This window comes from Aulostomus chinensis, chromosome 15 (genome assembly GCF_037954235.1).
Source record: "Aulostomus chinensis isolate RoL2024-O1b breed Wild chromosome 15, RoL_Achi_v1.0, whole genome shotgun sequence".
NCBI lineage: Eukaryota > Metazoa > Chordata > Actinopteri > Syngnathiformes > Aulostomidae > Aulostomus > Aulostomus chinensis.
Window position 1 is genome coordinate 1,077,938 of NC_141334.1, and position 21,703 is coordinate 1,099,640.

At 48.3% G+C, this 21,703-nt stretch overlaps 1 protein-coding gene across 8 annotated transcripts in view; it reads left to right on the plus strand.

Annotated features, from left to right (window-relative positions):
• Positions 1-21,703, plus strand: part of gria4b (glutamate receptor, ionotropic, AMPA 4b) — an 87,840-nt gene that overhangs the window by 60,476 nt on the left and 5,661 nt on the right. For 4 of the 8 annotated variants that reach the window (XM_086227084.1, XM_086227078.1, XM_086227080.1 and 1 more), the window contains 5 exons: positions 3,140-3,346; positions 6,542-6,915; positions 15,990-16,188; positions 16,970-17,217; positions 20,249-20,363. In XM_086227084.1, coding sequence (XP_086083210.1) covers positions 3,140-3,346; positions 6,542-6,915; positions 15,990-16,188; positions 16,970-17,217; positions 20,249-20,363 — 1,143 coding nt within the window. Of the gene's footprint in view, positions 1-3,139; positions 3,347-6,541; positions 6,916-15,989; positions 16,189-16,969; positions 17,218-20,248; positions 20,364-20,982; positions 21,156-21,703 lie in introns of those variants that run through there. The other 4 variants (XM_086227079.1, XM_086227081.1, XR_015119544.1 and 1 more) reach the window with 3 other exon arrangements.

Here is a 21,703-nt window from a genome sequence, read left to right on the forward strand (position 1 = left end):
TCACATTTATGAGAGACCGGTGCTGCTAAATGGGTTTCTTTAATTGGTACCAACAAACCAGATGGATTCACTCTTTGTGCGGCTCTGTGTCGACGCCAGCAGCATCTTTTCGAACACAAACATATCAAAACTTTTATCCTGCTTGAATTGTGTTACTGCTGGTCGCCGCCAGTGTCTGGAACCCTGAGCGAGGCTGAGTTGTCCTTCTGTCAGGGAGTCGAGGGGTATTGTGGCTTCACACGCTGTAAATAAGCTGCTCCGTGTCAAACCAGTTCAAATAAAAATGGCGGCTCAGGAGGCTCCTGATGACTTCCTGAAAAGCATTAATGTGAGTTTGCAGCGTAAAAATGTTCATGCGCCAAAAGGATCAAGTGCAACATTTTCAATGTACAACTCGCTCATCTGAAAGTTTCCTATAAATTGGATTGTTACTTGTAGTTTGTGTTTGGATTTGGGTTTATTCAAATAAAACTGACTCAACTTGACTTCTAACCCTAAAAAAACAGCTTTTATATACACAAGGAATGAAAGGCACCTTGGATGCAGCATCTCCTCCACCATGGCGCCAGCTGCGAGCTCGCTGAGACCCTCCGAGTTTTAGTCAAATTGAAAGATGTAGTTTTAACGTGAAAAGTTTTGTCAGCGATGACACGCTGGCGCCGTTCCTCGTCAACCAGCATCTGATGTTTATGAGCTCTTAAAGCCACAGACTGATGTTAGACAGATTGTTCACCCTCCACAACAAACAGGCGGGTTCAATAAAACCAAACAGTGCGTTTGCACCCTGGTGTATGGATTCAAGCCCGTTGGTGTGTGTGTGTGCGTGTGTGTGTGTGTGTGTGTGAGCGAGCATGTGTGCAGGCTTTTAGTGGCGTGTGTAATTAGTCTCATTAGGCGTAGAGTGAAGCGGCGTGGTCACGATTATTGACCAGCCTGTCAGCCGTGCTGGCCTCTGCTGTGAAGACCTCCGTCTCGTGCCAGGAACCCTGACTGCACCCTCACCTCCGCCGCCTCCTCCACCCTGCAGCTGCCATAGACCCAGGAGGCTACCTGCTGACGAAGGTGGAACCTGTCTGCATAAATCCACCTGAAACTCTCCAGATTCATTAAAAGGACATCAGGAACTTTATCTTTTTAGCTGTTGGGGGTTTTAGATAAAAGAGAAGAATTAAACATGACGATGATTTACATAAAACCGTCTGAGGCTGCGTGGACCAAAGAAACCGCCAGGTGCTCTCCTGGAACGCTTCATGGGGCATTAAATGTGGCAGCAGTTTTAAAAAAATTGCAGTTGGCAGTTTTTGACTAAATTCCAATTAATTGAGCAGCTCTACTTGGAAAGCTGTTGTTTCTGTCGCAAATGAGTCAGAGTACAGCAGTTAGGCGCCCTCAGAACGCCGTTTCAGCTTTTTCTCCAACAGTAAATCTAATTTCAGGAGCCTGTTGTCAGCGGCGATTTTCTCTGACTGCCTAAGCAACAGGAAGCATTGATCTGCCAGGGATTTAACAAGGATCTCAGGTTCTGTAATGAGGCCTTTGCGCCTATTTGGATGAGATCGGAGTCTGACGAGCATGACTGGCGGCGACGCGTTCGTAACTCATGTTCACGTGTTTACTCGGTTCACTGAGAGTGAGCACTCGTTAGCGGCGTAAACTGTCGGGCGCCAAACTGTCGGGCGCCAAACTGTCGGGCGCCAAACTGTCGGGCGCCAAACTGTCGGGCGCCAAACTCTACATCAGTTTAAAACCAGCTCTCATCCCCCACGTTCAGCAAGGGAAGCTTTCAAAATGTCAAGATTTCTCTGCGACGGCTGCCATGTTTGTGCAGCAGCACTTCTGTAATGTAAGGAACCGTCGGCCACGGAAGAATCTAACCACGGATCGTTTCCATGAAGTGATTCCAGTGCACTGAAATACAGTTTGTGAACAGTTCAGATAATTTGAGTCCCTGTCAATCATTTCTACATACAAACGCACCAGCTTTTCCCTTCAGCCAGCGCGTGTTAGTGCAGCTTGCTGCACGTCAGCCACAGAGGGGGTTTCTGCTGGGAGCTCAGCTCTTGATGGAACTGACCACAGCGACACCAGCTTCCATTAATCCTCCATTTCTACGACTGACCTGAAACTGCTGCATTGTGCCGCCATTGTGTTGCAATGCAGCAACCTTCTGTAGTGCCACAGGCTCGGCCCAGCGCTCCGTCTCTCCCTGCTGAGGAGTCTCTGGTTTACCTCGCTGTTGCCGGGGGCAATGTCAAGCAAACACATCTCACAAATAAATTGCTCCTTGTTCTCAATATGTAACAGGCTGCCTTCCATGACAAAAGCAATTTGTTTGGAAATATGAGCGCTGAAAGCAGACGAGGTAACATTTAGAACAGCAAATCCAGTGATCCATAACCTGCTGCTGGTCACAGCGGCGACGGATGTTGCAGCCCGATTACTTTAAGTGTTCGAGTCGAGTCTGGTTTGTTTTTACTATGAAGTCATTCAATGTGACTGCAGCTCATTTCTCACTTCCTCTCAGCTTCGCCTCTTTCTGCTTAGTCACACTTTCCTGCCCTCTCCGTGAGACTCCGTGGTTCAAACATCCACACTGGAGGACGTTTAGCTCGCCTCCACGAAAATGAGGCCGTCATCGTGATTGCACATCGTCCTTTTCTTATCGTATCACAGCAGAAACAGCCCCCCCCCCCACACACACACACACACACACACACACAGCCGGTGTTAAAGCTGCAGCCTTGATGGGGCGATGGAGTTGAATGGATATGAAGAGTCCTTGCAGATGCTAGAAACCTTTCAGTTGCTGGGCTGCACTGCTCCCAGGGCAGTGAGGTGGTTTCACTCTTGCTGGCTTCACCTTCATGAGATTGTTGGCTGAGTGTTGCTTCAAAATGTTACCGATGACATCATGGCCAATTAGAAGTTGTCGTTAAGAGTGAAAGAAATTGTACTTAACAAAGTGACTGAAATGAAACAGAAGGTCGTCCGTGGGGTCAACACCATGCTCTCTAGCGCCTCTAGTGGTGAAAAGGTAGGGTCGGTGTTCCTGTTCCATTCTGTTGTGTGTTGTTGAGTCATCGAGCCATTGTGTCTGTGTGTGTCTGTCTGACACCGGTCTGGTTCACCGGTTCTGTAGGAGGGCCCCTATGTGATGCTCAAGAAGAACTGGGAGATGTACGAGGGTAACGACCAGTACGAGGGCTACTGCGTGGACCTCGCCTCCGAGATCGCCAAACACATCGGCATCAAGTACAAGATCTCCATCGTCCCGGATGGAAAGTACGGCGCCAGAGACCCAGAGACAAAGATCTGGAACGGCATGGTCGGGGAGCTGGTGTACGGGGTAAGAACTGCAGTGCTTGGTCTTTGGATGATGACGATGATGACGATGAGGGTGAGACGAGGCTCATCTCCTGCTCCCAGAGGCGCTGAGGTCTGCAGAGACATGAGCGTTTCATCTGAGCCGACTCGTCTCATTCAAACTTTGATTTAATGCTGTCAGGAAGATTCACAATGGTGTTTAGAGACAAAAGAGAGCAACAATGCATCGCTGCGGCGCTTCTTCTCCTGCTCTGTAATCCTGAGATTCACCCGTAAAGGCAAGAAACAATAAACGGAACAATGACCCCGAGACGCTCACAATACCGCCCTCAAACCGGGACTTCATTTATGTCACTCTAAATCTGTCTATGGAAATAAACTAAAAAAAATAGCAAAATAAAAGTTGGAATTGAAGTAGCGGATCAATCAGGACGAATAGTCACATGGTCTCTTCATCAGAACTTTTCACTTCTTTGTCAGTGTCAACTGTCAGTCAAACTTCCTGTACAGTTTCCAAATTAAAAGCACAAGTTCCAAGGTACTGCAGGAATAATGTCCCGTGAAAAGGCTTTTATTGTGAAGCGACGGCAGATGAGATGGCAGAGCGTCGTCGTGCGAGCGGTGAGGTCACGGTGCCCAACAGTGAGATCAGCCGTGTTTCTGTAAAGGGTTTCACGCACATTTTGCCTTTTATGGAAAGAGAAGGACCTCAGACCGCAGAGCTGTAATGAGGCTGCAGGAGGAAATGAGTCATATGGTCATTTGGATGTGACCTCGGTTCTTGGCGGTGGCGGTCTGGGGGGCCAGGTGCAGACCAGCGTGGGTGTGAGCAGGTGTGTCACATGACTGGAGTGTTTCAGAACCTGACAATCAAAGTCAGGAACCAGAGGTGTGTGCCGTTATCTCACAGGCAGAAGGAGCTTTGACCGCTGAAGTAAAGCCTGATTTGGGGTCAGTTGAGATGGAGGTGCGATCCTGATGAGACCTTCATGAACCTCTGACCTGCGTTAATTTTGGAGTGAGCAGAGGGGACGATTCCTCAGACGAGACCCCGTCCCTGCAGATCTTGATCTTTGTCTGTCAGGTTTTGATGATGTTTGTTTGTGTGGGAAGTGAATGCAGCACCAGTGGCGGGAGCTAACTGTTGGGTTCACGGTTCCCAGTTTAACCAGAACCACGATCCTCTCCTGAACTAAACTAGTGGGTTTTTGGTCCAAACTGAACCAGACAAAAATGTCTCCTGCTTTCTTGGTTCCACAGCTTTTGCTTCATAGCGTGTTTCAAAGTCCAACCGTCTGCTTTCACGAAGGAAGACGGCTAATATTGAATCTGTTAACTCAAAGACGTGAATCCATCTCTCCCTCAATGAACCTCTTAAAAGTTTGATTTAAATTCTGGGGGGATGTTTGGCGTTTGGGCTATGAAGCTCATGTCATGCTACCGTTCACGTTCCTTGTCAGAAGTGTTTTGCTCAGAACAAGAAAATGAGCAGATTGATTCACTTTTGTGTTTCTGGGAGCACAAATGAGTTCTGTAATTCAAGGTACAAATAATCTGAGCCTGATGGCGTTGGAAGGCAGCGAGGGAGAGATTCACGTTGGCTCTGGACTCTCATCGGCTCCCTTAAATCAACCTTTACAGATAAGACGTCTCATTAAAGTGAGCTCATCCTCCGCAAATGAAGCTGCTGGCTTTGCGCTGCCATTAGGACGCCACTAACTTCTGTCAGCACTTGTTCTGTCTCTTCAGGCAACCATGCTAATGAGCTTCTGGATCGATCGCCTCGACTCGTAGTGACAGAGCAGAAGTGGCCTGAACGCGCGGCGGCGGCAGGACGATCTGGCCGCAGCGAATGTTTAGTAGATTTGTTCGGTATCAGCATTGTGCATTCGCAGTCAGGAGATTTGAAAAAGCACACCGGAGAAGAACATTCAGCAGGAGGAGCGCTGCTCAGCAGTATTTGGGAAACTTCAGTTTGAAGGAGTTGCGAATTTAAAAATACCATTTTTTTTTTTTTTTTTTTAGAATCCCAGATAGGAGAAGAAGCAAAGCAACAAGGCCTCATGGATGAGTTTGTTCTGTTCTCGCTGGTTTGGTTCGACTCCGCGTGAAGAGGCTCATGATTAAATCCTCCATCAGTGATGGATGGTCTCATGCGTACATTTGCTTTTCTTAAGATTTTTCACCGAGTAAAATGTTTTTGTTGTTTTTGATGTTTTACAGCCCGAATACAATTTGATTGTGCAAGAAACAGGAAGTAGAGTTTTTAATTTTTCAGTCCACACAGTTGGAGATGGAGTCTGTGTGTGTGCACACGTCAGGGGTGTTGGTTAGTGGATGTGCGAGTGTGCGTGTGTGTGCGTGTGTGTGTGAGTGCCGGTGTGTAAAGCCTTGTCTGCGGCGGGTGACTGGGAACGTCTGAGGACATGGAGGCTGTCAGCACCTCCCTGACTCACAGCGTCTCTTCCTCCCTGAAAAGCTCCACGCCACCACAAAAGCTCTGCCTCCTTTAACCCGCCGGGTATTTCAGCGCCGACTAAACGCTCCCAGGCTGTCAACTTAGTGCATTTTGCTGAGGATGAAAGAACTTAAATCTCTTTCATTTTCTTTGCCTCGTCGCCGTTCTCTCCGCTCCTCCCTCCTTCAGTGTCAGATGGTCCTAATGAAACTTCAAATTCTTGCTGATATTAAGCCCTTTGCTCCCGAGCGCGGCGGACGAGGTCAGGAGAGATGGGCGCTGTAATCTGGTTTGTGGATTTTCAGCAAGGCGGCATGCGTTTCCAGCTGCAGTCCGCCGAGGTGGCTGCCCATTCTGGCCTTCCTGTGCTGTAAGCATATTTCTCTGACACATTATTTCATCCCTCCTGCTGAATCTCCCAGAGGTTCAGCTAAGCCTCTCTGCATTAGACAAGGTTGAGAATTTCTTTTTCAATTTATGTTCTTTCCCTGTGTCTTAACTCGATCACTCGGAGATGCATCCCGCCGCTGACTAAACCTGATCGCTGTGCGATTTGCTCTGCAAGGCATCAAATTCTGATGACGTGAGCAGCAGAGGAAAGAAAAGGAGTAAACGTCGCTTTGTTTCCCGCCTGCTGGCTGGCGGTCGGCCTCGGCGAGTCGTATCTGGGATGTTGACTCTTTGACGCAGAGGTGATCCACCGCTGGTGTATCTGGGTTTGGCGCTCAGGTTGCTAACCACCTCTTCTTCTTCCAACAGAAAGCGGAAATCGCTGTGGCCCCTTTGACTATCACCTTGGTCCGGGAAGAGGTGATCGACTTTTCCAAGCCCTTCATGTCGCTGGGCATTTCCATCATGATCAAGAAGCCCCAAAAGTCCAAACCGGGGGTGTTCTCCTTCCTGGACCCGCTGGCCTACGAGATCTGGATGTGCATCGTGTTCGCCTATATCGGCGTGAGCGTGGTGCTCTTCCTGGTCAGCCGCTTCAGCCCGTACGAGTGGCACACCGAGGAGCCCGAGGAGGGCACCGACGGTCCGCCAAGCGACCAGCCCCCCAATGAGTTTGGTATCTTCAACTCGCTCTGGTTCTCTTTGGGCGCCTTCATGCAACAGGGCTGCGACATCTCCCCCAGGTAAGACGCGCCGCCGCCACGCTCCTCAGGAGAGTAGACGGGTTTCTGTGGTAGCAAACTGCTCGTAGAAGTACAGTCTGCTTTACAATACACGGAACAGAGTAAACCAGAACTTGTTACGTAGCCAAACGTTGTATTTGGACGGATCACAACACGACACCGTTGTAGCATCAACAGTGTCAGTTTACTCAGACATAACACAACGATACCAGCTCAACAGAACCTGGCTAACACTACGATTTAGCCTTGAGCTACCACAGAGATGCTTTTAGCATTGAGTTTGGTCAAATCGAGCCCTGGTGATCATTCAGGCTCTGGAGAGCAGCAATCGTACAGTCAAACCAGCTACAATCAGCAGCGTGCCCTCAGAAATCATCCAAACAATTAGCAGTTAAGTTCCCACGATGCAACTCGTTCCTGCGACTTTCAGCCTGCTAAATCCCGACATCGTTTAAAGCTCAATCCCACTGAGCAGCACAGGCTTTGGTTAAAAAGACCGTCCTCCAAGACAGCGTTCAGACGACGAGAATCAGACGAGCTGTGCGGTCCGCTTAGATGTGCAGTTTCTGTGTTTGAGTTGTGCCTCGTTTGTGTATGTTGCTCATGTTGTGTGTGCACAGTAGCATCACGCACCGTGTGTGTGTGTGTGTGTGTGTGTGTGTGTGTGTGTGTGTGTGCGTGCCTTGTCTCTCCTGAAGGAACCAGTCCTCTGAGTGTCTGTTTATCTGAGCTCCAGTTACATCAGTGTTGATCACAGTAGTATTTAGTGACTAATCTATTACAAATACTATTTTGATAATTATATATTATATATTATATATTTAATTATATTATACTATTGCAAAATAGTTACCAACAGAAATGACAGCTGTAAAAAGTATTAAGGAAACCGCAAGAAAAGTGTATCCTGTTGCAGAAAAAAATCCGAGGTATTAGTTGTCACATGTATGCAGTGGCGAGGGAGGGGCGTGTCCCAGTTTTTGATTGGCGTTTACACCAGGCAATAGCACTGACAGCCATGACAGCACTGCATGGTAGCGCATGTGCACAGAGGCTCACACCAGCTATGTGAATAAATACGTGGATGGTGGGCCTCTCAGTGGAACAGTCCCTTTGGGACAGGCAGGCTGGTGTCTCTGGTGTGTTTTGGTGGATGAATGTCTGGCTGTGTTCTTCGCCAACCTACGAGGGCTTTTCTGTCAGGCTTCCTGTCCATCATCACACGCTGGCTTGTTGTCATGGTGATACCTGTTCTATAGGGAACGCCTGTCACTTCGTGTATTTCCTGTGAAGCTTTTCTTCGCTGCCTTTAAAGCTCCAGCAGGTTCTCTGGTTTTTCTGCGATCAAATGGTGTCTAAAGTTACTTTAAGTCTTTTATCTGCTTTAAGCTCTTATGGATCTTCTAATAGAGTTGGTAAGATTTTAGGAAATGAAAGGAGGATCAAACCCATCTGTATCTTACAGCCCCCCCCCCACCCACCCCACCCCACCCCCTCACACCAGAGGAGAAACTCACAAGATGGAGGATCCAGTTCAATTAGAGCCCGGCCTCACGTAAGCAACCTATAGACCAGGCTTTAGTAGTGCTGACTGTGATTAAGTGCTCTCATATAAGGAGCTCCCTGCTTTGTCCGCACCACCCACCCCCACCATAACCACCGCCGACCCCCACGCCGCCGCCTGTGCACTGCAGATAAGAACCTCGGTGTCGGCATCAGAATCAAACATTTCCACCCTCTCAGTCTTGTTTGTTGCCTCCGCCTGATTCCACCTGTTTGCGTTAATCCCACCGGGCCTCTCCTGATCCATCAGCGCCGCCACTCCAGTTCAAATGCAAATTCCTTCCTGCAGGAGAGGTTAGATGGCGGCGGGGTGGCGGCGGGGTGGCGACGGAGGGACGCTGTGGCGTATAAGCTGTCTGTTGGTTATGATGAGATCAACCTGAGCGCGTTCTGGAGGAGCTGGGTTGAGGTTTCGTCCTGGAATGGTGGATGAAGGCACCCGTGGCTGTGGCGTCCTTAGTGAACAATTTGCTGATGTCAGTGACATCATTGTTTTGTGGGGGGAGGGTGGAGGTGTAGCGGTCCAATAACAGAAGAGACAGCAGCCTCCAGCTGCCTCGCTGCCTGCCAGGTAATGTCCCACGTACGTACGTTTGTTTAGGGTTAACACAGCTAAGACATGGACGTCGCAGCGTTAGCCCGCTAGCTACTGGGCGGACGCACGCTAGCAGCTGTTGACGAAACCCAGCGTCTTGGTTCACACAACCAAGCAGAGCGATAGGCAAAATAGTAAACATGTTGCAGCGGTGTGATGTCACAGCAGCGAGCAGCAGCTGATGTCCCCCTCAAAACAGAAGTTAAACACAGTGTTCCCCTGGTGGAGACTGGAGGAGGACTGGTGGAGACTGGAGGAGGACTGGTGGAGACTGGAGGAGGACTGGTGGAGACTGGTGAACTGGTGGGGGACTGGTGGAGACTGGAGGAGGACTGGTGGAGACTGGTGAACTGGTGGGGGACTGGTGGAGACTGGAGGAGGACTGGTGGAGACTGGTGAACTGGTGGGGGACTGGTGGAGACTGGAGGAGGACTGGTGGAGACTGGTGAACTGGTGGGGGACTGGTGGAGACTGGAGGAGGACTGGTGGAGACTGGTGAACTGGTGGAGACTGGTGAACTGGTGGGGGACTGGTGGAGACTGGTGAACTGGTGGGGGACTGGTGGAGACTGGAGGAGGACTGGTGGAGACTGGTGAACTGGTGGGGGACTGGTGAACTGGTGGTAAACTGGTGGAGACTGGTGAACTAGTGGAGGACTGGTGGAGACTGGTGAACTGTGGAGTTGAAGGAGGACTGGTGGGGGACTGGTGGAGACTGGTGAACTGGTGGAGACTGGTGAAGTGGTGGAGGACAGGTGGGGACTGGTGAACTGGTGGAGGACCGGTGGGGACTGGTGAACTGGTGGTGGACTGGAGGAAGACTGGGGGAGAACTGGTGGACTGGTGGTGACGGCTGTCAGAATCCACCATCTTACTCTTTATCATAGTGGATTATTTAAAGGTCGGGGGGTTAGCGCCCCCCCAGTCCCGTTCCGCCTCCACGTGCCCTCGTATCCTACAGCGTGTGCGGCTGATGCGTCACTGCTCTCATAGCTGCCTGGATGGAGCTGCAGCCGACTCATCCAGCAGGTTAGTTGGTGTAGAACTGCAGAGAACCTTTCCTAGAGCTCCGTTTGACACCGCTAGCTAGGGAGGATGCATTATTTTGTCCTGCAGAACGTTAGCGGAGGACGTTGAAAGGTTCATTGTGAGAGCTGCTACAACGGGAACTAGGAACGTAGCACCAGTGGCTAGCCTAGCTAACATTCACGCTACCTGTCGGTCATGGTGCTGCTGTTTATTTTTGCGTATTGATATCAAACTGGGATGAAATCATGAGATGTGACCAGAGGGTTTAACAGTTGAACTCACAGTCCAGCCTCCTGACATCTCGACATCTAAACTTTGTATCTAATAAATCTACTCTCTATTTCTAGGGTTTGTTCCCTTCTTGAATTAAATGTATTTCTCCCATTATTCATGTTCCCCGCTTTTTTTTTTTTTTGATAGATTTCATGGCGGTAGAAATAGCCCAGCAGGATTCTGTTCCCTGTCTCTCTCTTAATAAGGGTTAATACCCCCTTCTGCTCCTTCAAGGCAGCCCGTAATAATTAATTCAGTGATTAATATCCCGGTCTCCAATGGTAATGTCTCCGTGGAAATGGGGAAAGAGGGGAGCTTAAATAAAATGGCGACATGATAGTCTTTTTAATTGACTACAAATCCCAGATGAATGAGGTTTTCTGCTGTTTCCTCCTGAGACGGCTGGATGTCACAGGTCAGAAAGTTGAATCTAATAAAGAAGGAACTCCGTCTGCGTTCCTCAATCTGAACAAGACTATAGAGACGTTTCTGACACGTGACCTCCGCGGGAACATTTATGCTACATTAGCTCCATTTCTTTTCGCCTCCAATTCAAATTGTTAAGAGTCCTTAAATACCAGATACTCGATCGTGCTGCTTGTAGTGAGATGCAGCAGTTTTATTATCATATAAATGGATATACGTGCTAGTATCAGGACTTGGTACATGAGCACTTGGTCACCGCTCTTCCTTACTCTCTCAGACACTCACATAGATTGTTTATAGCTTATCTTTGGCTAACACGGCACACTGTTGGCTACCGCCAGCGAGCTAACCAGAATGGGATGAGTCCCAATGAGCTGAATATGTTCATACTGAAGGCAAATTTCCTGAATGCCACCAATGAAGCACAACTTTTGATGCGACTTGTCAATTTAGGCCAACAAAAGCAGCATTTCTACATCCTTAATGACTCTCGAGTGGTCCGTTGATCAGTAGATATCCCATTATTCATGAATCTGATGCTAATTAGCTTTGTAACACGCTGCCCAGCTGCTCTGCTGCGTTGCTTTCTGCTTCTGTCAGCAGAACGACGTCACGCTCGGCTCATTTGTCACAATATTCTTACAGATTTGAAGGGTTTCTAGAGGCTGTGATTGCATCGATGTATAGCTTCAAAGTCAAGAGCCAATTTAGTGTTTCCTGCTTTGATATCACGGTAGCGAAGTGCTAATTAGGAAGCATTCATCAACCTCTCCAGCTGCCATGAAGGATGTAGTACTTATTTATAGCAAAGACCCATTTAAAAGCATCAACCCTTCTGTTATTTGAAAGTGCTTTGATGTGAAAATGTAGAGTAATGCCCAGATTTACATGGCGTCTGCAGCTGAGGGAGGACAGACAAAGGAAGCACATCCAGAGAGGGATGTGGAGTGGCAGCTGGGTGTGGTCCGGCTCCAGGTGCCACCCCAGGAACACACCGGGACCTCCTCATTCGTACCGGCTCGACGTCGGAGATCCCCGCATCGCTCACGTCAACACTTCCACCTTCGTGTTGCTGTGTTTTCTTCTCTGCCCTACTTTCCTTTCTCCTCCTCTTTTCCTTTCCGTCTCAGAAATATTCCTTGAATCCTGCCGAAACCCCTCAAACCCTCTTTTATTTCACATCAAAGGAAATAAGAGAGGAAAGAGGCAGACATGCGGACCTCCAGTTTCGGTGTCACATGGTTTGTGGCCACTGATGCAACATGACCTTTGCGCAGAGATTCCTTTTTGAGGCCTTTTCTTCTTGAACTTTCATTCAGTCCGGATTAGAAAGCCTTCATTACAGCACGAAGGTTGTAGTTTTCTGGCTGCATCAAATAGAAACATTCCTGATGTGCGCGTTTGTCATTTCTCCCTTCAGTCCTGCAGTGTCTTTGAAAAGTAACAGATTGACATATTTTAAGATGACCAGTCTGACTGGAAGAGCTTGTTCCCCGAGGTGTTGCTGAAACATCCTCATGTGGCGTGAGAATGACCTTGACCTCTGACCTCTAACATCTTCTCCGTTCCTGAGTAGGCTGGAGGGTGTATGGCATTGGGTTTTCCGTACCTTTCCCATTCATGCAAAATCCCGGGAATGCTGTTGAGGGAAATCCGTCGAATTTGAAAAAAAGGAATCATCTTAGGAAGGTCTGATGTGGCCCCGACTTAAAAATATGCTTTAATTACATTTACGGCTGGATGAGTGCAGAAATGCCACCTGGCAACATGCAGACCACGTCAGCCATTTTATCCCATTTAATACAAATTAATTTGACTCAAGCAAGTGATGCAGTGGGGAAAAGGTGCTGACTAATTGCTAAAATTATTCTTTTCTTCTTTTTACATTTCTTGGTGTTCAGGGTCGCTGGCCTGCCAGCGCTGAAGCTCTTTTGCTTCCACTTTATTTCTCCTAACACTTTCCATCGCCTCTTTTGCTCGTTTCTCACCTCTTGAGGGAACTCGGACACGATTGCACTCAACAACATCGAACTGCAGTGAAAAATTCCTCAATTTTTCAACAGCTTTTCACTTTCCTGATTCCGTTTAAAATTCATCGTACTTACAAATCCTGCTGGATCACTGGCAGCGACTGTTCTAAGTATACAGATCCACCTCAAAGTTTTTTGAGGTAAAACTGGATTAGCAGGCAAGCAAACCAGTGCTGTTGAGCACCAGTCCGTCTGGAAGGGGGGCCCTTGTGAACTGGTCCTGGATCAGTCTGATTGACTGCAAATTTATGTGTCTTTCCCGCCGTTGGCGACATTGTCCTCAAACAAGTGAAGAGGAAGACAGAATTAATGCAAATACGAGGTTTCCCAACCGTGAATAGAGGCTTTACTCTGTGGCGTGACGTGTTCAGTTTTTACTTGGTCATAATTAAGTTATTAATAAGTTGCAGGGGTCTTGTGTCAAAGCACAGTGAGGAACCAAGGTGACAGCGGCTCGCGATGGTCAGGTTCATTTTCTACGAGAGCCACGAGAGCACAGGAACCTAGAATACGAGCCGTGGCAGCGAGCATCATCGTCCACAAGTGGCAGTTTTGCTTTGCCATCACTAATTCAAGGTGAAGAGCCCCCCCCCAACCACTGGTATGAGCCAGGCCAGCCAACACAGCACAGACGCTCCTAATTGTGTCCCCACAATCCTCGCCTGGCCACACTGAGGAGGATGGACGGCTGACTGACTGACAGGACTGTGGCAGGTTGGACAGGGAGATAGGAAGAGCGGGGAGAGGGCTTGAGTCACTCCCACCCCCACCCCACATCCCCTCCAGCCATTATTCTACAGTTCAATTCTCTGAAGAAGGGGAGCGAGAGGGAAGTCATTTGTATTCAAATCCAGGGCTAATATGTCAAGTAAGTGTGGTTCAGGGGCGAAGAGCGTGCAGAGGAGACCTGCTCTGCTGCGGCGCCTCTCCAGTGGAAGTGGCCTCCGCCGCCACGGGCACTTGAAGCCGTACAGACCCAGAAAACAGATGTTTCCACGGTGATTCTTTGGTTGGTCTGATTTTAACAACAGCCGTAATCAAAGTTGTTAGGTCTTTTTGTTTTTTTGGCTGCTGTGTGTGGAGTGGAGCTGGAAGGATACTAGAAAGAGAAGGTATTGAGGGGGAACAATGGAAAATGTCCAAATGGCAATAAGACACAGTGGAAATATCAGCCAAGAAGAGACTGCAGCCTCTCTCCTGCCCGGCTCCGTCTCTCTCCATCTGACAAGCAGGCCTGGGGGTTTTGTATCCTCTGCTGTTTGATTTGTACCGAGGGGAGATCTTGTTTGTTCTCCTCAATGCAGCATTTATGCTTTAAGATTCTCCTCACGACCTTCCGCTGCTCCTGAGCACCGAGCTATCTGTCTCCCCCGAGCGCACAAACAAGAAAAGAACAGTGCCGGCGTTATGGCGTCCCGGGGACCTGCAGCTCTGTTATCCCAGTAATCAGCTAATGGGGGGGGGGGGGGGGGGTAGCCCACCTTTTATTATCAAAGCTGGTCAACACAAGCAGGTGTGGGTGAATTTATGAGGCGGTCTCTCCACTAATGAGCAGTAAATACAACCCTGGCCAGCCTGGGCGTTGTCAGAGCTCCACCTTGTGGTGGCTTATGGGCACTGCTGGTGGAGGCATCATGCACCAAGTCCAGCTGGGTCTGGAACATGGCTGCTCAGTTTTATTGAAAATGTGGCCAGTTTGTCAGAGGGCTTGTTTCTGTGTCTGAAATATGGATTCATGGACACGATCTTTAGTCACAGTAATATTGGTTGTTGAAGTGTACAGTCATGACGAGGACACCAGCAACTCCACCAGTACTACTACTACTACCACTACTACTACAACTACTACTACTACTACTACTACTACTACTACTGGTCATGTTTTTATCCATGGACAACAGGAACCTGCAAAACCTCACTGTCTCAAACTCATCGACACTGTAAATTTGTGGACGTCGATCTACCGATGAAAGGCCCTTGGTGACCTCAGCTGGCATGATAGTGGATGCATTAGCCTAGCGAGCCGCTAGCACTAGTTGGGCTACGTGTAGCTCCTGTAACACTCAGGGAAGATGCTATCAGCACCTGACTGAAGCAGCTGTGTGTAATTGAAGGACTCAAACCACCGAGAGGAGCGAAGGTCCTCCGGGAGACTCCTGTGGTTCCATGTTTGTTGTTGAGAGTAAAATTCCACTTGAGGAAAAACTTGAGTTCCTCACGCAGAGAGAACGAGAGTGTTTGTTGGTGGGTTTACTGGAGAAAACTGGCGGGGTGACATAAGACGATATCTTTATAAAGGAACACATACACTTAGTCACCATCATCCTCAGAGCCAGACGGGAGCAGAGAGACTCTCCTCTCCTCCCTGCTGCCGTCGGGAGCTGAGACCCACAGCCACCAGCCGTTAGCTAAGCACTTATTTAGCTTAGCACAGTGAACGGTACTAAATGGAAACTGTTAGCCAAATCCTGTCAAAAGCCATCAAATGCATTCTTGTACATGACCTTTCTGAGATAAATGTATGCAAACATGAAATAATTCCAAATTATGGGACACTGTAAGTTTGGATCTGATACATCGTTGGAGCTTCTTCTGATCTGCTACAGTGATTTAATGTCATGTTGAAGTTTTGACCACCAAAAGAGCGACTGATCATGGCCGACTTTGTCAGAGGGGATGGGGGGATCAGTGCTGGACACACCAGCATCCTGGACCTGAACTACTGGTTGTCTCTCAACAGAGGCATGCTAACATTTACCATCCACTACCATTCACTGAGCTAAGCTAACTCGCGCTCAGCTGGTTTCTGGAGGTCTCAGAACAGAGGGGACGGCTGTACATCTGGTGTTTTGAACCAAATAAGAGCTTGAAGTGTTCATTTAAAGCTGAAAAGTTCATGCTCACCATCACAAACAGACTTGAGCGACAGTTCCTTCCACTGAGCGGCTCTCCATGTTTGCATTCTTCATTCAACCTTTATCGACTGTATTTTCAGACGCTGACTGTTTCTCTCCCTCTCCCTCCTCCTTTCCTTTGATTCTACCTCCTTTATTCCCTCCTTGCTGCCTTTGTTTCACTTTTCCCCTTTTTTTCGGTGCATCCTCCAAACTGTTCCTGCTATATTCTTCCTATTTTCCTCCACCTTCACCCTCTCCAAAGATCTCTGTCCGGGCGGATTGTAGGGGGAGTGTGGTGGTTCTTCACGCTCATCATCATCTCATCCTACACGGCGAACTTGGCTGCCTTCCTCACCGTCGAGAGGATGGTCTCCCCCATTGAGAGCGCAGAAGATCTGGCCAAGCAAACGGACATCGCTTACGGTACTTTGGACTCTGGTTCCACCAAAGAGTTCTTCAGGGTGAGTTGGCGTTATCTCCTGGTCGCGTGCAGTAAAAAAGGATAGGGAAGTTCAGCATCCCTGCCAGGCCTGTGACTTAGGAACAGGTTTAAGAGCTTTAGGAGGAACTGAACCGCTGCCTTGAGGAAGGTTTTTTTTAACAAATAATGATGGACGAGAGTCCCGACACTCACATAGTTGGAGATCCTCAGCTAGAGGCCGGACAAAGATCCAGCAGCCGTAGTGTCTCTTACTTCAAGGCCAGATTCTGGCTAGCAGTCGATGCCTGCAACTGTGAAATGAGGCACTGAACCAGACGAGAACTGTGCCTTCTTTGATTTTCTAGCTGTTCCACTGTCCCTGGTAAGTTGTAGAGGTTCTTACAGCAATACTTCACCCAAAATGTGTATTTTGCCTTTCAAGTACTAACTATCGGAGTCTTGATGTTTTTCCCTCCTGCGTCACTTCTTCATGACTCCAGGATGTAGAAAGAGCCAGCCACGCATATTTAGCTTGAAGCTGATGGAGACTGACTGCTAACAAACGAAAACATCCACGTCTTCTTATTCCGCCCCCTGCTGGTTTGTTCTGTCAGGTGATGCTTAAGCAAAGGTTTTCCTGAGATGATGACAGCTTTTTGTGAGTACTTGTAAGGCAAACTATACATGTGTGGTAAAAGTACCACGTTAATGGAGAAACAGCTGCATCTTTTCTGAACGCTTGGGCTTAAATCAAACCAGCCTCTCAAAATGATGCTCATGTTCTCTATATTTTCTTCACTTCGACCTTGAAACCCTCACAGCGGTCAAAGATCGCCGTCTATGAGAAGATGTGGGGCTACATGAAGTCCGCCGAGCCCACCGTCTTCACCAAGACCACAGCCGAGGGCGTGGCACGGGTCCGCAAGTCCAAAGGGAAATACGCCTTCCTGCTGGAGTCCACTATGAATGAGTACACAGAGCAGCGCAAACCCTGCGACACAATGAAAGTGGGAGGCAACTTGGACTCCAAAGGCTACGGAGTAGCCACGCCCAAGGGTTCACAGTTAAGGTGGGTGGAATAGTGTAACAATATGTTCTACGTGTTGTTATGGTATTCCACCTTCCCTGGTGTGCCGCCTTTTCTATCTGTCTCCACTGACTGCTTGGTGCGGGTGGGCGGGGCCTTTTCTGTGGTTGTTTCAGGCAGACGTCTCTTTTACATCCTTGTTTGTTGCATGTGAGCTTGGTCATGACGGTGCAGGGGTGGTTCTCATTCACTTTTGTATCCACAGATCTCCACAGCAGGTAAATCTGTGCATGCGCTTGCTGTTTTCTGAGAATTTGCTGGAATGGCATGTTCATCTGGAAATGACTAATTTAGAAAATGCATATTAATTAGCTTGAATCTGCGTTTTTATATGCAGATGTAATTAGTTTGACATGTTCAGCTAATGCTACCTCAGCCCTCTTCACAGCTGACTGGCTCTTTGTTTGCGACTGACTGAAAGAGTGTTTTGGGAGCCATTTGAATGCTCAGCCCTGCCAGACTGTCGCTGCCTCCTGCACACAGCAGGATTTACGGAGCTGCTAGTGAGCAGTGTCAGTGTGGAGACTTGCACTTTCAATCTGCACGCTCATCGATCACAGCCCGCCGGCAAGGTCTCGCTGAGGGGAATAAATGAATAGACCCACAGCAAAACTGCACAGGTGTGTGTGTGTGTGTGTGTGTGTGTGTGTGTGTGTGTGTGTGTGTGCTGATCATGTAGAGTACAGATCGGTCGCGCTCTCATTTATTCATGTGTTCAAGTCGTTTAATACTCAAGTATAGCAGGGAGACGAGACTCCGCACAGTGATTACTGAGTGCACTGAAACCAGCCGCAGAAACGGTCCGGGCGGAGTTTACTACAGGATGCTGCTTGTTCTCAGTTTCTATCAACGATGATGTCATCAGGTCATGTGGTCCAGAATCCCTCTAGAGCGTCAGGGGTTTGACGGCAGCGGTCCGACCCTCAGCAGTTCAGCCTGCGGACGACTAAAGTGACTGCGTGACTGCAGACGAAACCTGCTGCCCTGATAATTACTGAAGTCTCAAAAGTAAAAGTACACATTCTACGTAAAACTTGTGTACCCCACTGCTTTGATCCTCCAACCACCCATACAGTGGTGTGTGTGTCTGTGTGCGTTCCACTTCCCAGCTTCCGATTCTTAAGTCAGGTTTTGTCTTGTTGTTTATGCTAAATCTTTCTTTTCAGAGGAACTTAGGCGTTCAGAAGAATTACTGGAGTAACAGTACAAAGTCTCCTGAAGTATAAATACACATATAAAGTACATATACCTCAACATTGTATTGAAAATCCTCAGTTATTTCGCAGCACTACCTGCTGTAGCAACACCTGGTGCAGCAGCGCCCTCCACCTGCTGCTGGTAGACCTGCAGGTCAGTGGCGCGCGAGGCTGTGAGGGTTTATTTTCGTACCAGGTTCTTCCTCCAGCCCTGCCGAGCCGGAACTAGAGCTTAACCTGGTGCCGGTTCTCAGCCGGTCAGAGTCGCTGACAGACGATGCAGTCCCCCTCCAAGCCTCCGTCGGGCTGTTTGGGGCTCGTCGTCTTCTGCCAGTGTCTCGTCCGGACATCAGCGAGGAGACACGCCGGCAGGAGCAGGCGACGGCGTTGGTCAGGGCTTCTATTCACACGGCTCCTCAAACACCTTCATCGGCTCCAACTGAAATATGAGTTGTGCTGCTTTGTGTTTCCATGAGTGTTTCTTTAATTTTATTTCATGTTCACAATGATGCATATGAATGAAAAAGGATCCAAACGCACACTGAAGAGGCAAATCTCCGCCAAACATCTCTGCAGCAGCTTTGAAAAGAAGGCGTGAAATCACGACGCTCTTCTTTCAAGCAGCTTTTCAGAGACCTTTTGTGCAAGTCAATCCTGATTTTCCAGAACAGCTTAATGCTCATAAATCCTGTGAGCTTTGAATCGGCTGTCTTACATTCACTGTGCACACGTGGAAAACAGACCCACATTATTTGGAGGTTTCTAAAAGAGCTGCTGGATATTTTGGGACTGACTGTGCTGATTGCCAACAGCAATTATTTAAATGCTTCTGGGAAAATTAACACAAAATTAATTGCTCAATTAGGAAATCCTTATTGTCCATGTTAGGCTTGAAAAATAACGTAACGCTGCACTGGAACCGGAGCAGTGACACATCTGCAGGCACACATGATAAGAATTTAATCAAAATGTCACTAAATTGAATGAGGACGTCGTCTTCGGTCCCCGGCACACAGACGGACGCCTGTAGCGCCGACAAAGACAGCGTTGGCAACCGGACCCCTGACGTTCCTCACATTTGTTAATTAGCTTTTGATACAACGGGTCCTTACAGTATCATGGAAATTTAAAAAAGTAGTCCTGTTCTTTCAAGCCCAGTTTGTCAGCACAAACACAAATGCTAACAATTTAACTCCACAATTTTGAACATAGTTTTCACAATTTGAGACCCAAAAGGATATCAGACTGTCAGTATTTCACTGGGGGTGGGAACACAGGCACGCTAGTCACTGCTAGCTTGCTAGGAATTTATCAGCTTAAAAACATGTACGCTGAACGTTTGTCTGAAAATGTTCTAGGTAAATATTCAGGTGGCACTAGCTTCGTTAGCATAGCTGCTAAGACACTACCAATCGTTCCACTTACGGTCACATTTTTTCAGAATAAGACTCAAAGCAGATCTGATAACCAAAATATAATCACCCCCCGCCCCAAAAGAAAATTAAAGTTTGAAGGCCAGATGGATGCAGTGGATGTGGTTTTGTAGGTAACTGATCCAGGATCAGGTCTCATCCCTGCTAATAATGAGCTTGTGGAGGCTTGAATATGAGATTTTTGTCAGCACATCCAGAGGAGAGCCTGGTGCTTGGTGTGCGTTTGGATCCTGGGACGGGACCTAACAGTTTAACGCACTTTTCCACCCTTATCCCTCTCTTACTGCTACTCCTCCCTTCCCTCCCCCTCTCTCTTTTCCTTCCCTCTAAAATTGGAAAGCATATACTCACCCCTTTCACCAAATATGTCTTATCGTTTTCAAGAAGTGCAGTTAACCTGGCCGTGTTAAAACTCAATGAGCAAGGCCTGTTGGACAAATTGAAAAACAAGTGGTGGTACGACAAAGGAGAGTGTGGCAGCGGAGGCGGTGGCGAGAAGGTTAGCCTATGCCCATGTGACCTTGATGCGGGTAAAAGACAAATGTGTTTTGTTGGCAACAGGAGCATCTGCCGGGTCGAGTCCCATCCGGGAGATTCACCGAGTCTGATCTGCAGAGATGAGAGCGAGTACTGTTGAAGCAAAAATATTCGCCGTACTGCTTGAGTAGTGATAGATCAGAAAGGTCATTAGCACCTTTGAAATATTACATGGTATAAGTACCCTGTATTGGGTGTGTACTAGTAAGCAGAAAGTACATTTGTGAGCCAATAGTCTTGTATTGACAGTACGAGCCTCTGTCCTTGTTCTAAGAAAGGTCCCGGCAGTATGCGCCCGTTCCAGAAAAGCGATGCAGCCAGCAGGGGCCCATGTATATGTCTGTTAGCTCCGCCCCCCCTCCCCCTCTAATACCCCCCACCCCCACCCCCGATAAACTTGACAGTCTTAACCAATGAGCAAAGAGACATATAGTTGAAGTGGGGCCCCTTCCTGGCTTCGTCACTTTGTGAGAGCTGCTCTTATTGGGCTTCTTCTGATTGAATAACATAAAATAACATGTCCTATGATGTTATTTATGTTATTTTCCCCACCCACCCTTCCCCACCCCCCTGATTTGAAGAACGCCTGTAAACCTTGCCGTATTGAAACTGAGTGAAGCAGGAGTCTTAGACAAACTGAAAAACAAATGGTGGTACGATAAAGGGGAGTGTGGACCCAAGGACTCTGGAAGTAAGGTCAGTCTCCACCAGCCTGGGAGCCTCCCCCTCCTCTCCTCATGCACACTTTTATCACGCTGCCAGCGCTGTTGTTAGTGCAGCAGGCTGGCCGACACTTCACACCAGCGACAGAAAGGCAGGCAGAGACTTGAGGCGTAGCCGGAGGGAAACAGCATGACAGAAACAAGGCATGGCGCAGCGCTAACGGTCGTACAGCAGCTCAGCTAGGTGTTGCTACTGCAGATGCAGGATCACACTGACATGGGTTGTCACCCACAGTGGCGCCGGGGCATGTTCATACGTTGCTTTATATCACACTAGATGTCAGTCGGAGTGTTTGCCTCAGCTTTAGCCAGACTCATGCACACTGTTGATGCACTGGAGCATGGAAAGAGCTGCCACACCTGTTAATAAATGTACTTCCACATCAGTCACCTGCAAATGAGACTAAGCATGATAGGCAGTTGCTTGTGTTAAGGTATTTAGTTTGAGAGGCTTAAGACATTCAATCAGTCAGCTGAGGAGACTTAAAGGGCCAGTTCATCATTTTAACTGCATTTACCGCTGGTGTTATCAGTGCAGACATGCAGACAGTTTTTCTGGCACCAACTGTTCTCAGCTCCA